Source organism: Monodelphis domestica, chromosome 7 (genome assembly GCF_027887165.1).
Source record: "Monodelphis domestica isolate mMonDom1 chromosome 7, mMonDom1.pri, whole genome shotgun sequence".
Lineage (NCBI taxonomy): Eukaryota > Metazoa > Chordata > Mammalia > Didelphimorphia > Didelphidae > Monodelphis > Monodelphis domestica.
This window is the reverse complement of record NC_077233.1, coordinates 189300082-189315515: the sequence shown is the minus strand read 5'-3', so window position 1 is coordinate 189315515 and position 15434 is coordinate 189300082. Positions and strand designations below refer to the sequence as shown.

Sequence of the window (15434 nt, the reverse complement as noted above, 5' to 3'; positions counted from 1 at the left end):
AATATTTAATTTTCAGATCCTTGGAATGGGCTCCAAAAGATTACTGACTCTAACACATAGGGCCCAAGTAAAGCGTTTTACCCAAGATTTATTAAAACTTCTCAAATCCCAGGCCAGCAAACAAGTTATTGTGAGAGAATTTTTGCAGGCTTATCATTGGTAAGTTTGTAAGAAAGAGTAAATACTTTTCCCCTAAAGATTTGAAGATTATATAATGTTTATATGTTATATTCCCTTAAAAATCTAATAAAGTAATTTGAGCAAATTATTTTATTCATTCTCTTCTCCATTTCCATTTTTAATACATAGGTGTTTCTCAAAAGATTGGGATGTTACTGAATATGGTGTTTGTGAGTTGATCGATATCATATCAGAAATTCCAGATACAACAATCTGTTTAACCCAACAAGATGATGAAATGGTGATTTGCATCCCAAAAAAAGGTGTGTTGGTCTTAGTTTGCTAAAGATTTGACTTTAGTCTATATTTCACTACCTTGGATTTGATCCTTATTACCTCATGCCCTAGAGTAGTGATGGCAAACCTTTTAGAAAGTGAGTGCCCAAACAAACTACAATCCTCATGCTACATGTGAGCCGCCCCCTCCCCCTTTCCCCCACCTTACCCATACAGGGGAGGAAGGAAGTGCTCCCATTGGGCTATTGGGCAGAGGGGCAAGTGATGAGAGAAATGTCCTCAGGTGCTGTGGAGACGGGGAAGGGAGCAGTCTTCCCTCCAGCACGCTCTGACACATATGCCATAGGTTTGCCAACATGGCTCTAGACTATTGCAATAACCTTTTTTATTGGTCTATCTGTTGCAAATCTCTTCCTATTCCAGGCCATCCTCCATTTGGCTACCACAGTGATTTTCCTAAAATGTAGTTCTAACCTTGTCAACTTTTTATTCAGTAAACTGTAGTGGCTCTCTATTGTCTTTATTATCAAATAAAAATCCTCTGCTTGACTTTATACCCAAACCCCTTCCTACCTCTCCAGTCTTCTCATATTTTACTCTCTTCATTACATAGTCCAGTGACATTTGGTATATTAGAGGTCATTTATTCTAATTCCTGTATTTTATAGATGAGTAACTGAGGACTGAAAAAGTTAAATGGCTTTCCCAGGTTCATACAAGGCATTGGCAGGATTCAGACTGAGCTCCTCTGACATCTTTTTGTGCATTAAAGAAAACCTTCATTTTAGGATGTGAAGTGATTAAGTTCAAATCAATCAGTTCTGATTTTTAGAAAACAACCTCTGATAGAATAGTTGGTTGGAAAGGAAGATGAATTTATTTACACAAAGGAATTTCCAATATCATATTGTGAATTTATTTTATCCATTCTACATTGTCCATCATTACCATCTGTCATCATCCTGGGTCTTCTTCCCCCCCCCCCCCCCCCTTCTTTAATGTAAGTTCTTAGAAGACAAAGATTGTGTTCCAGTGTATGGGACTCTAGTACACCATGGACACTAAATAAATGTAAACAGATGAAAAAGTTGTGATATTTGTTTTGTTTTTTAAAAGAACGAACTCAAGATGAAATAGAAAGGACAAAACAATTCTCCAAAGAAGTTGTTGATTTGTTGCGTCATCAACCTCATTTCCGGATGCCCTTTAACAAATTTATTCCTTCTTATCATCACCACTTTGGCCGACAGTGTAAACTTGCACACTATGGATTTACTAAACTACTTGAACTTTTTGAAGCCATTCCTGATGTTTTACAAGTAAGTTCAAAAGAATTTCTAATGTTTAAAATTAAAGTTACTATTATAAAAGTGCAGTTTATAAGAAGTTTCACTTTGAAAACCTACATTACCATGCATAATAATTGTAGAAAAAAGATGAGTATTCCAGGTACACATGACTGAAGTTCTTTGGTTAAGAGTATGCATGCGATTTAAAAATAAAAATAATTGATTTTGTTTTAATATTGATTTTTCAGATAACTTTATAGTTAACTTTCAGATTTGCTTCTTTCATGATTTGTGTATTTTAAAAGATATTTTAAAACTCTTAGGTGTGAGTTGGAGAGTGCATTACCACTTTAATATAATTTACTTTTTAAAATATATAGGATGTTGCTTAAGGTTAGCCCAGCACAGAAAGGGAGCCTTTACTTTAGAATTGTGCCAGAGGAAGGACTCTTGTTTTGGGGAGTAGTGTATTAGGGTGGTTTTGGGGATGGGATAAAATGGATTGAATTGGGCCAATAACAAGATTTTACCCTGTAGGTTGAAAGCCAACAGTTCACTCAGACCAGGGCAGAGCCTAGTCTGAGATCAACACACAGATCACTCAGTAACTGGGAAAGTATTTTAATTAAATAGGGAAAGATTGAGAGGGAAATAGGGTAACCCTGATACTAATTTCCTCTAACTACAAGTCCCCAAGGATCTTAAATATCTCTTTGCAGAGAGCCTTCACAGAGTTGTTGGTCTACTCTATTCCCCACCTCAATTACCTAAAATTCCTAGTCCCTGCTCTAGCTAATTCTGCACTAAGAGTAATGGTCTGTGGTAAGCTTAGCAGGATCCAGGGAAAGATCCCAAGTCCAGATGGACTCAGATCTCACTCACTAACAGCTGCCCTTGACTGGATGTTGAGTCAGGCTAGCTTCAGTTTAAGGATCTTCTTCTCAGGAACCATAGGTCTTAAGAGCAACAGACAGGCAAAGGTAATCCCCAAGGTAGCTTGGCAGCAAAGCCTCCTAGATACTTGCAATCAGCAAACCCCAGAGACTAACTGCTTCTCAGTTTTTCAGCTCAACCCTCTTTTTCAACATTCCAGAATTCTTTCCCTGTTAGTCTCATGCCTCCATCCTCTGTATCTGTCCCCTGCAGACCATCCTCTCGTGCTATAACCCTCTCTTACTTATAACAGTAGAGAGATGGAAAGAAGAAAGGAGTACACTCTGGAAATGTTTCACTGCCACTTAAATATAGTGGCATCTACATTCAAAGGCCAGGAACCAGAAAACTTATTTGGGCATAGGAGAGAAAATGGCCTTTATTGTTACTTCTGTCTGTTTCTATGTGTCTAGGCCTTTTTTAAAATCTTAGAAATGAGACTAAATATCAGTTCCAAAGAAGAATTGTAAGGGTTAGGCAATTGGGATTCAGTGACTTGCCCAGGATCACACAGCTAAAAAATATCCGAGGTTAGATTTGAACCCAGGACCTTTTGGTTCCTGTTGACTTTCTATCCACTAAGCTATCTAGGTGCCTCGATGCCCCTATGTCTAGGCTTTAACAATATGTAAAATTATTGACCTTTAAACCAGCTAAATACAACTGTCCACAGGAAATAACTGCCAAGATAAAAATAAAAGTTGAACAGTTGTCTGAATGATAGGCTATCTCCATATACCCATCCAATACTGTATTAGTTTACTGCATCTTCAGAACTACTGAAAGGACTTTATATCCATTTCTTATAATTAATGAGTTTAGTAATGCAAAAATATGCCAAGTGCTGTGTTTACCATGGAAGAGTTGGGGAAACTGAGAAAAACATCTTTAAAAACTTAAACCCTTTCAAGCCATTACATTATTGCTAAGATAAACAAAAACACTTTCTAGTTAAGAGTTTTATATATGAATGCCTATTATTTGCTTATTAAATTATAACATTTCTTTTTCTTTCTTTCCTTTTTTGAAGGTATTAGAATGTGGACAAGAAAAGATCCTTACTTTAACAGAGGTAGAGCGCGTCAAGGCTTTAGCTGCTCAGTTTGTTAAACTTCTTCGGTCTCAGAAAGACAACTGTCTTATGATGACTGATTTACTTACAGAGTATGGTAAAACTTTTGGTTATACCCTGCGTCTCCAAGACTATGATGCCAGTTCAGTTCCAGCATTAATGCAGAAACTTTGCCATGTTGTAAAGGTAAACTATTTTTCTTTTTGGAATAAATTTTGTAGCAGTGTGATTATGTGTTTCACATTTTTTCAATGCTTTAACATTTAAATTAGCCTCATCTTCCAGTCCATCAATCAGTCAACAGGTGCTCATTAGGAGTCTACTGTGTTAAACACTCAGCTGTGGAATTACTCGCAAGAGCTGCCTCAGGATATTAAAACCATATTTCTTATGCTATAACACTCCTACATATTTTGCATAAACAATAATTTGTAAGTTATGATCAACCTGTTTTTAGGTAAATAGGTGGCTAATTGGCCTTGTTTCCTCACTGCTGCATTTTCAAATCAACATGTTAACCTTTTGGACTGATGGATTCACTCTGTCTCCTATCTGATCATTTTGCTCTCAAACTTCCTCTTGGAATTTTGGGAAACAAATTGTCTCATCTACCTAACTGTTGGTCTAATGGATAACACTTTACCTCAGGAGAAATAATTCAGGAACATTATCTCTTTATCAGAAGGTTTTACCACAAAAAGTATAACTGTGGTAATGTGACCTAGGTGATCTGTTTTTAAAGTTCAAATTCTTTGTCCTTTCTCAGGTTGCTGATACAGAATCTGGCAGGCAGATTCAGCTGATAAATAGGAAATCTCTTCGGTCTCTCACTGCCCAGCTACTGGTGGTGTTAATGTCTTGGGAAGAAGCATTTTTTCTTTCTGTTGATCAGCTTAAGAGACATTATGAAACTACCTATAGTGCTTTTCTCAACCCTTGTGAATATGGATTCATGACCCTATCTGAACTTTTGAAGAGTCTACCATACTTGGTTGAGGTATAAATGTTCTTTGACATTAGTTTTTAAAATAGTCTTAATACATTGGTTGGATTTGCATTTTAGATTTTAAGAAATTTTGTTCTTATTTTGGCTTCCCAAATAAGGTAGTTTATTTTATAATGCTGCTTGGTTTTTTAATTATTGCTGTTGATGTTAATAGGTTTTTACTACTGATACGACAGAAGAATATGTGAAGCTCACCAGTTTATATTTGTTTGCAAAAAATGTCCGATCTCTCCTGCACACCTACCACTACCAGCAAATATTTCTTCATGAATTTCCTGTGGCCTATACCAAATATATAGGAGAAGTGTTACAGCCCAAGACATATGGTTATAGTAGCCTGGAGGAACTCTTGGGATCAATTCCACAGGTAGACTTTTACATTTTGATATAAGCTGAGAGCCTTCTTATAGAACTATATGTTCACCCTGTTGCCAGACTAATACAGTGGCAGGCAGTTTAAATTTAGCATTTCAAAACATATACCAGGTTAACTGTATTATTTACTAAAGTGAAGGACTCAAGTATATATTCATTTTTTTTAGTGTTGTGTAAGTAAAAACATTAAGGTATTTTTATATAGTAGTAAGTTATATGTACACCAAAGAAATTATATTTTAATCAAGAAATTGATTCATAAGAGTTCAAGAAATTATGAATTGAAAGAAGGTAAATATCCTGTAATTTATAAATATTAACTTAATATAGGTAAATTCTCTTTAGTTAGTCCAAATGCTTCAAAAACTGAGGAAAAGACTATAGAAAAGTATTTTCAACATTCCTGCCATATTTCTCTCCATGTAGCTACTAAATTCTCAATTTTTATTTAAATATTATGATTTTTGAAGGATCTGGAATTCTTGACAGGCTGAGAAGATCATGCTTAATAAGATTTAGGGGTATGTGTGGGTGTCTCTCCTCCCACCTTCCTCTCCATTGACTAGGAATATGTTTTGTTGCAGGTAGTCTGGATAAAAGGACATGGTCACAAGAGAATTGTTGTTTTAAAAAATGACATGAAAAGTGAGTAAACTTTTTTAAGGAAAAAAAAATTTTAGGCCAATATTTGTATTTTATTTTCTGACCTGTGTCTGTTTTGTCCTATAGCTCGGTTGAGTTCTCCCAGTTTCTCTCCTGCCAGTCATGTGAGTGATCATGAAAATCAGACAGAAGACAACAGTGAACTCACTCTGGAGACACCTGAATCTTGTGCCTCCTTAGGACTCACACTAGGAATATGTCCTAATGGTAAGAGAAAACTTAGGATAAGTTAACACAAACAAGGTCATAGATAAAGTTAAAGCTTTATACCTTTTGGTTTTAAATACAAAATATAGAGAAGTTTTTGACAGTTCTTCTTGTCTAATAAAGATTAAAGATTTTTGGAGAGGATTGCTGGTGCAATAAATATTAATCCAATTCCAAGCATCAATAGAAACAATTTGACTTGAGAGCAAGGATTGAGGACAAGTTTTGACACTAGTATCATGACTGTGGGCAAGTCATTTAACTTCGTAGTCCTCAATTTCCCCATTAAATTGATGTAAAGCCATGGAGAAAGAAGTCTCCAAGGTCTTCAATTCTAAAAATTCGTGATCTTATGGTTAATCTAGATAGTATGATATATCAATTCTTTTTGTCTGCAATTAAGAAGCCAATAGGCTTGACAAAGGTTTAAAACCTTGGTGTTTGAATTTAATTTTTACCTCAAAAAAACATTTTCATATTTACTACTTAATATTATTTTCATATAGCCCTCTGAGGTATAGGAGGCTATTGGCATTTTTCCCATCTAAAAAGTGAAAAGGTTAAAGACAAAGATAAATCAGTAATTTCAAGAAATTAATTTTTTTCCTTTGAATCACTATAATTCATTTAATTTATTCTGCTAGGACTTTTTAAAGTTTTTTGAGTGCCAGAAAGAGTGGGGGTCTTTTGTCTTCAAATGTCTATTTTTTAATGGAATATAGCATTCTTCCTTTATAAAAGGAGTTCTGACTGTGACATGATTCACTGTGCAGTTGCTGGATTTTTTTTTTTTTTTAAACTTCACATGCTCTGTAATATTAAAGGCTTTAAAGAAGTCTGCGGAATCAGTGACTTCTGAGTGTTCCTGCTCTTTTCTTCCCACAGGTCCTAATCAAACTGAGCAGGAGCTCCTTTGCTTAACTAATACTTCACCTGTAGACCTTTTGTGTGAACCAGTCCCTTCTTGCTTGCCCTCCCCACAACTGAGACCTGATCCAGTCATTCTTGCGTCTACTGATCTTATTCAGTTTGAGGAACACCCCCGCACTACTTCTGGTAGGATTCACTGATATTTCATCATTTACCAGGAAACAAGCAGTTATTATTACTATACTTTTTTTTAGTATTATATAAATTTGAGTATGTAATTCGTTATTTTACATGGTAAAATTCCCAGCATTTGACCTTTTTGGTTACCTTTCAGTTATTGTTACAAACTGGGGACAAAGAGAGTATCACAGATATGTATTATGCTCTACACTTATAGAGAATTTTCTGCCCAGAGAACTTTTATTAGAGCTGTGCAAAAGCAATTTATAGGGGGCAGTTGGGTAGCTCAGTGGATTGAGAGCCAGGCCCAAAGATGGGAGGTCCTAGGTTCAAATCTGGCCTCAGACACTTCCTAGCTGTGTGACCCTGGGCAAGTCACTTAACCCCCATTGCCTAGTCCTTACCACTCTTCTGCCTTAGAACCAAATGCACAGTATTGATTCCAAGATAGAAGATAAGGGTGTTGTTGTTTTTTTAAAGGCAATTTATAGACTGGTTTGAGTTTTTTCCCCTGTCCCTGGATACCCTTAATATAACCTAATAGTAAACATTTTTTAAAGTATCTACTATGTTCCACTCACTGTGATTAGTGCTAAGAATACAAAGAAAGGCAAAAGACAGTCCTTGCTTTCAAGGAACTCATAGTTTATCTACACAAAAGCTAAATACAGGCTAAACAGTAAATAAACAACCAAAGAAAAGTACTAGAATTAAGTGGGACTAGGAAGGGGGAGATAGTGAAAGGTGTAAGAAAACTGGAAAGGGGAAAGTGGAGGATATCTTAATTTTTGAAGGACTTTGAATAATAGTCAGATTGGATGTTCTATGATCTGGATGATTTCTTTCTATGTAGTTGAAAGTAGATAGGCAAATTTATTTGTACACCTCTATATAAGTTACATAAAATTTAAAAGTATTAATACTTATTCTTCATTGAATGTTTTAATATGTGAAATACTTTGCATAATCCTAAGAACAATGTGTCTTCCTTTAAGGAAAGCCATTATATAAGAAAATCAAGTTTTCCCAACCTTAACTAGAGGAAGGCTTGTTATATTACAAAGAAGTTCACCTCAGAATTCCTTCGAGTGGCATTTCTGATGAATATAAGTTCATATATAGATCATTTTCTAGTTGGCAGAATCTTTAGACAAAAAAAGTGACAGAAGTTATTGCCCATTATGAAATCAACCAGAAATGGAGAGAATATCTGAAATTGTTCTTTACATCAATAGAAAGATGTGTGTCCCTAAGCAAGTCATTTAATCTCTGAGTGTCTCAAATTAATTTCTAAGCAATTCTAATTAATTGGGGGCAGCTGGGTGGCTCAGTGGATTGAGAGCCAGGCCCAGAGATGGGAGAGCCTGGGTTCAAATCTGACCTCAGATACTTCCTAGCTTTGTGACCCAGGGCAAGTCACTTGACCCCCATTCCCTAGTCCTTACCACTCTTCTGCCTTAGAACCAAATGCACAGTATTGATTCTAAGACAGAAGGTAAGGGCTTAAAAAAAATTCTCATTAATTAAGTGTCTTAAGAAACTCTTGGCGTTTCCTACCCAAGTCATAGAAAATTCTGTTGAGCTTAGTATTATTGATCTCAAACTAAGATTCACTACACTAATGGTCTATAGATATATATTTTGGGAAAAGAGATACCATGAGAGCAAGTTGTTCTCCTGTTTTATGAAGCTAAATGAGTTCATTTATCTTTGTTTTCACAGAAATTATGATTTTAACAGAAGAACAACAAATGAAAATGAAAATAAGCAAAGGAAAACTGGCCACTGGTCTTGGGGTGCCTGATGCCTTGGAAACTGTCTCAGTACCTCCTTGCTCATCGTTGGATGTCTCAGAGTCTCGGCCAAGCAAAGACACAATAGAGAGCCCAGCCAAAAAGCAACACAAAAATAAAGTGAAATTGGCAGCCAACTTTTCTTTTGCTCCCATAACTAAGCTTTAACTTTTATTCGAGACATGAAATTAGGAGGGAAAAAGCACTGTCTGACTCTGCACACAAAAATAGGTTCAAAGCTATTTGCACGCCCTTTCATGTTTTAATGAAAACCCCTATTGAGCCATTTAATTTCTATCAAGATGGATTTGAAAATGTTTTTGTTCCTTTTACCTTGAACACAGCTTTTGGCTGAAGAGTTTTTTTAATTATTTGAAAAAACTTCCTAGCATTCATTCAAGAAGCCCTTAGATATTTTACCAAATTTTCCTAATTATTATGAAATAAAATGGTGTTCGGTAAAAAGAAAGAAGTAAAAACTCAATGAGAAAGATTTGGATTTTATTTACATTAAACTTCATCAGTGGTATAATCTTACATGTAGCATATTATATTCATTAGACCACTGCTTACTGATGTTGTTTTCAGACAGTATTAATAAAATGCATGATCCGTCTTTCAAAAGCCTGTTAAGTAAACCTAAGTGTTTATGCACTAGAATGGAACAGATAAGCAAGGAGTTTTGAATGTATTTTGTAGGTAGGGGTATGAACAGTAATTGTTTCTGTGTGCCTTGTAAGTCCACCTCATTTTTCATTTTACTATGTCTGGAGATGACAAATGTGGCTTTGTGACAAAATTTATTTTAAATGTTCTTTGTCACTTTCAGTTCCATTTAGGAGCTTTCTAGGAAGTTGAGGATGTTTTAAGCTTCCCTTTTATGTTATGTTCCAGTTTGACATGGATTAGGTTAAGGAAAAGGAGATGGTCTTGGTTTCTTAAGTTTAAAGTCAGTGTTTGGGTTACAACACACACATTTTTGTGTGTCTAGAGGTCGTATTGGTGGGAAAGGGTCTGATTTTTCTAAACTATGCATTAAATGCATAAATTGTGAATCAGAGCAGGTTATGAAAAGCGCTTTAACCTAAGAGATATCAATACTATTTCCACTGGAAAGAGACACAGTGATTCTATCTATACATGGGAAGGCCAAGGTTGATCTGCTTAACCTTGTTTTTGCACTTTTAAAGCAGGTTTTGGTAACTGGGAAGCTTTGTGTGTATATTGCCATATTGTCTTTTAACTGTTTTTATTCTGATGGTTACTTCTAGTGTTGGAAGCGTGTTCAGTTATTTGTGGTATTTGATCTTGGCATTTGGAAAAGCCAGCCTTTGAAGTAGCACTGCACTAGTGGAATGGCCTTACTTTAGAGTTGGCTGAAATGTCCATTGGCAGATGGCCTCTTACCCCTTCTGGGTAAACCCAACATTTACAATGGATTGTATTTGTTGGGCAAAGAAATGGATGGGAAGTGCTCATGAAACAGAAAGAACCTGTCACACGATGTCTTCCACTAGTTGAGTGATTTCTTTTTTGAAGTTAACATTTTTGTAATATACTAGAAAGCCAGAAAATGGGCTCAGATTTCATAGCCAGAATTTGGGGAAATGCCACAGAATAGCCACTACAGTGATAATTTTACAAGCTAGGTTTTGTTTAAAAAGAAGAAGCAGGAGCAGCCAGAGATTCTTAGTACTTGGTATATGGCCATGATTCAGATGGAGATTCACTGGAAATTTTTCTGAGTATAATGGTACAGTGTGACTCCTTCTGCAGGCATATTTCCTCTACAGACATAGTGTAATGAGAAAAAAAATTGCAAACACTTTTTTTTAAAGATGCTTTTAAATATTTCATCAGTTTAGTGATCGAAAACATCAGTTAATTACATAGATTTCATAAGGGGGACTTTTGTTTTGAAAATATGCAAAATATTGTGGACTTAAAGAATATAAGAGGTGTAATTACAAGTCACTGGAAACAGTCTAAAAGAAAAGGTTCTTGAGGCTCTCATAAGGGAAGAAGAAACCGCAATCCTACTATGTCTTATGAATGTGGTGATTGTACCATTTTTGGAGGTCAGGGAAGTGGGCTTAGGTCCATGTGTAATTCTAATAAATCGCTGTTTGAAACTAAGAAAATTCATTAGGTGGGAAGTTGTGTTCATGATGTATTATAAAAATGGCCAATCCAATTGCAATATATTTTTTTAATCCAAAGGCTTAATTAAATGATGTAACTAAATGATCTATAAGAATTAGGACAATGAAATTATTTCTGGTTGGAAAGATTACCCATTTAGATTTGTCTGTTTAAAAAAATAAGTCACCCAAACTCCTCCCGTCCTACACTGTTTGTTTTGGATTGGGCAGAGGGGAAGAGATGTTTTCTTAACTGTCTACTTTGTTTGAACACTTTTTGTGGTTCAAAGTGCTGTTTTGTGTGTTGGGACCAAACAGTTGTCAATAAAATTTACAAGCAAGCATAACAGTTTGGTAGTGTTTCATATGAGTATTTGGTAGTGTTTCATATGAGTATTCATATGAAAGTTTTTAAACTGTCTTCTATATTTTCTATTGTCTCTTTGCATTTTGAACACCCTATGCCCTACCTAATCTTTGGGAAAATTGTATTTATCATTTACCTAGTAGTGACTGTGTGCAAAATGTGGAAACTGGATTTCTTGACTGTCATTTCGTAGGGGACACATTTAATTTAACAACCTGGCCAGTTGTGAGTATAGCTCTACACTCAGCTGAGACTCCTAAAATTCCAATTTTAGTTTTGTTGTTTGACTTAGAAAAGTCAGTAACTATAAACCTCTCCTCATGCCCACCCAACCCTTAATTGATAAATACAGAATTATTCCTAGAATTGCCTTTCCAGAAGAATTTATTTTGTGTACTACTTTATGTTGCTTTACTGCTACTGAACATACTTTAAATTATTAATTTTGGTTAGTATAATGCTTTTTTAGTTAGACCTCTGTGGTCAAGACTAGGCATCTTATCCCCCATGATAATATGAAAAGACACAAAAACACAAAGGTTGAAATAACTTGTTTCTTTATATAAAGTTGTTGCTTTACATAAAGAAGCTCTTTAAAACATTTGATAGTTCTTTTGAGACATAGTATGGTGTGATGAATAGAGCTACCTGGGTTACAATTCTTCCTCTGACATTGATGGTGTTGCACTCTCTGGACTCCAACTATCAGTTGAGTTCCCACCCAACAAAACCACAGTTCCTTTGGTGTTACTTGAAACATCTTTCATCCAAGCCTATTTGCAGAAAGAATTATTCCATCACTATGCCCTTTAGATAGTAACAAGATTTGTAGCCAGAATTATGAGTGTGAAATGTGTAGGGTAGACAAAATTATGCCTTAGCAATTTTTAAAAATGCATCTGAACCTCATTTGATAAACCAATGGAAGCAAATATGAAAAAAAAATGGTAAAAAGATAATACTTTACTTGACCTATCCTAAAGTCAGTCTGATTTGCTACAACCAGAACCCAGGAGTTTTAATTATGACCCTTTCCATTAACTATGTTCTCCCCCTCTTATTCTGAGGAGAGTTTGACATTAGGCTTATGGAAGTTATCTACTCTATAGTTGCTTAAATCATCTAGGGTGAAAAAGGAATCACTTCCTTTCCCCTAAAGCAGTCATAATTTTCCCCTTTTCATCTATTCATTAACAAATGTTTATTAAGTACCTACTTGTACTGATGATTTGAAGAAATTATAAAGATGAATAAGATTTGGCCTTTTCCCTTCAAGGTGGTTACAGTCTGTTAAATGTAATACAAATTGGGATGTAATCACTGCACAAGAGGACTACGAAGTGTATTGGCCATTGGGAAGAACTACAATGGTGCTTACTCTGGGTATACCGGGAAAAGAGAATTATTAGATTGACTGGGTCTGATTATGATAGCCACATTTCAGGTTCATATGCTTTTGAGTTATTAAATGTGATTCCAAGATTTGAGTTCTTTTGTTATTCTTGTTATAGGTATATATTCAAGAATCTTAAGAGCTAAAAGGGACCTCAGCAGTCATCTAGTTCAGCTCATATACGAACAGGAAAATCTTTCCAACCAGCTTAAAGACCATCAGTAAAATGGGGAGCCACTGTCTCTTGAGAGTGCATCCAATTTTTTGGATAGCACTAGTTATTAGTAAGTTTTTCTTTTTATCAAGCTTACATTGGCTTGTCTGTTACTTCCACCCACTTCTCCCAACTCTGTCTTCTGGGGCTAAACAAATAAATAAAAACTCTCCTTTCCCTTCTAAGTCTCTTCTTCTCCATCATGGATTCTTCCTCACAAATCATGTTTCCAGGCCTTTCACAATTCTCTTTAGATTCCCCCAAGGTACATAGTGGGGTGGAGGAGGGATAGGGGGTGAAGGCAGGGATGGTGGTGGTGGTGAATTTAATAATGCAGGCATTTATTTTTTATATTATTTTTTAAATTTAATTTAATTAGTCAATTTAGAACATTTTTTCCTTGGTTACAAGAATCACATTCTTTCCCACCCCTTCCTGAAGCTGATGCACAATTCTCCTGGATTTTACATTTGTCCTTGTTCAAAACCTATTTCCATGTTGTTGGCACTAGGGTGATCGTTTAGAGTCTACATCCCTAGTCATATCCCCATTGACCCATGTGATCAAGCAATTATTTTTCTTCTGTGTTTTTGCTCCCACAGTTCTTCCTCTGGATGTGGATAAGGTTCTTTCTCTCAAGTCCCTCAGAATTGTTCTGGATCATTGCAGTGATGATAGTAGAGAAGTCCATTACATTTGATGGTACCACAGTGTATCAAACTCTGTATATAATGTTATATAATGTTCTCCTGGTTCTGCTCCTCTCATTCCAATGCAGGCATTTATTAAGGGAATTCTAGATAACTAGAGATGACAACAAAAAAAAATTCCTTACCTTAAGAAAATTTAGTTACTTTTAATTTATGGTTTTCTTGGTTCTCTTATGTGCCCCAGAGAACATTTTATATATATAACTTAGAATATTTTATCTTTCTTGAACAGTGATTCCTGACCATGCAAGGAGAGATTTTATTTGGGGACAGGTGACTGGAAAGGTGTGACTCATTTGAGAAGCAAATTTGAAGGCCTTTGGCAAACTTTAGAGTAGTTTGTGAAAATGGGTGCCAACTTCCCCTTTCCCTTTTCTTTGGTGGGAGTCTGAGTAAGGAATACTGCATACTTACACATGTGCATATATATACATATATGTATATATATAGTACATATAATAGATTGATATGTTTATTTTGCTGGACTTTTACCCCCTCTTTTTTATTTATTATAAGGAATGGTTTTACAGACCAGGAAGTTTGGAGGAATTCTTTAGGAATGACGTGACATTTTAAAAAAATGAATACTAAACATAGAGGATAGCTGGAACTGCTCAAGAAGTTAATATTTCTGTATTTACTAACACATCTGAATTGAGCCTTAATCTCTCTCCTGAGCTATAGACATTTCCAAATGCCTGCTAGACATCTCTACCCTGATGTCCTGCAACTATCTCAAACACCACTATGTCCAAAAAAGAACTCATCTTTTCCAGCTAAAACCTCTTTATTTGTTATGGGGCACTATAACATCCAGATTGCCTTTCCTCCCATTCCCCATATCCTGTATTGCCAAGTTTTATCAGTGTCACTTCTTCACCTGTTGCCTTCTCTCTACTTGTCCACTATTATAACTTAGTCCCTCTCACCTGGATTATGTCAGTAACCTAATTGGGCTCCTTGCTCAAGTCTTACTTACCCTTCTTGACTTTGCCTCTGGATCCTCTGACTCTTAGGGGGGAAAATTTGTCTTAATTTTTCTTGGAATCAGGTCTCTATGCTGTCTCCTGACTAATGTAAACTCCCTCTTGACTCCCCTTTATGGGTTTACTTCTTCCATTAAAATGTCAATTCTCGGGGGCAGCTGGGTAGTTCAGTGGATTGAGAACCAGGCCTAGAGATGGGAGGTCCTAGGTTCAAATCTGGCCTCAGACGCTTCCTAGCTGTGTGACCCTGGGCAAGTCACTTGACCCCCATTGCCTAGCCCTTACCACTCTTCTGCCTTGGAACCAATACACAGTATTGACTCCAAGACGGAAGGTAAGGGTTTACAAAAAAAAAAAGTCAATTCTTGGAAGGCAGGGACTACTTTGCTTGGATTTGTATCCCAAAGCTCAGCATAGTGCCTAACCCATAATGCTTAATAAATTCTCTATCTATCTCTTTCTATCTGTCTTTCTGTCTTCCTATCTGTCTGTCCATCCATCTATCTATCTCTGTCTTCCTGTCTTCATATCTGTACTGTACTGTCTGTACTGGACTGTCACTTCTCTATTAGAGAATTTCTTGTGGCTCCCTATTGCCTCCCCATAAAATTACAGATTCCTTAGTTCCCCTTGTAAAGGCCTTCAAAATGTCATACGAGTTTACATTTCCAGGTATCCCATTACTTCCTTCACCCATTTTCTGCTCCAGCCAAATTGGGCTACTTGCTATTCCCCAGACTCAGCATTCTGTCTTCTGCCTCTGCACTTCTCAGGGTCTATAATTGATGCTTGGAGTGTATTCCCTTCTCACCTCTGCA

The 15434-nt window shown here is 36.1% G+C and overlaps 1 protein-coding gene across 3 annotated transcripts in view; it reads left to right on the top strand.

Moving 5' to 3' along the window:
• The window catches only part of MARF1 (meiosis regulator and mRNA stability factor 1), a 41472-nt gene extending 30179 nt beyond the window's left edge, over positions 1-11293 (top strand). For all 3 annotated transcript variants that reach the window (XM_056806193.1, XM_056806192.1, XM_056806194.1), the window contains exons 18-27: positions 17-159; positions 310-443; positions 1534-1736; positions 3670-3897; positions 4478-4708; positions 4872-5084; positions 5677-5737; positions 5822-5962; positions 6848-7018; positions 8735-11293. In XM_056806193.1, coding sequence (XP_056662171.1) covers positions 17-159; positions 310-443; positions 1534-1736; positions 3670-3897; positions 4478-4708; positions 4872-5084; positions 5677-5737; positions 5822-5962; positions 6848-7018; positions 8735-8973 — 1764 coding nt within the window. In that variant the 3' untranslated portion in view covers positions 8974-11293. The remainder of the gene's footprint in view (positions 1-16; positions 160-309; positions 444-1533; positions 1737-3669; positions 3898-4477; positions 4709-4871; positions 5085-5676; positions 5738-5821; positions 5963-6847; positions 7019-8734) is intronic.
• Positions 11294-15434: the final 4141 nt, after the last annotated feature.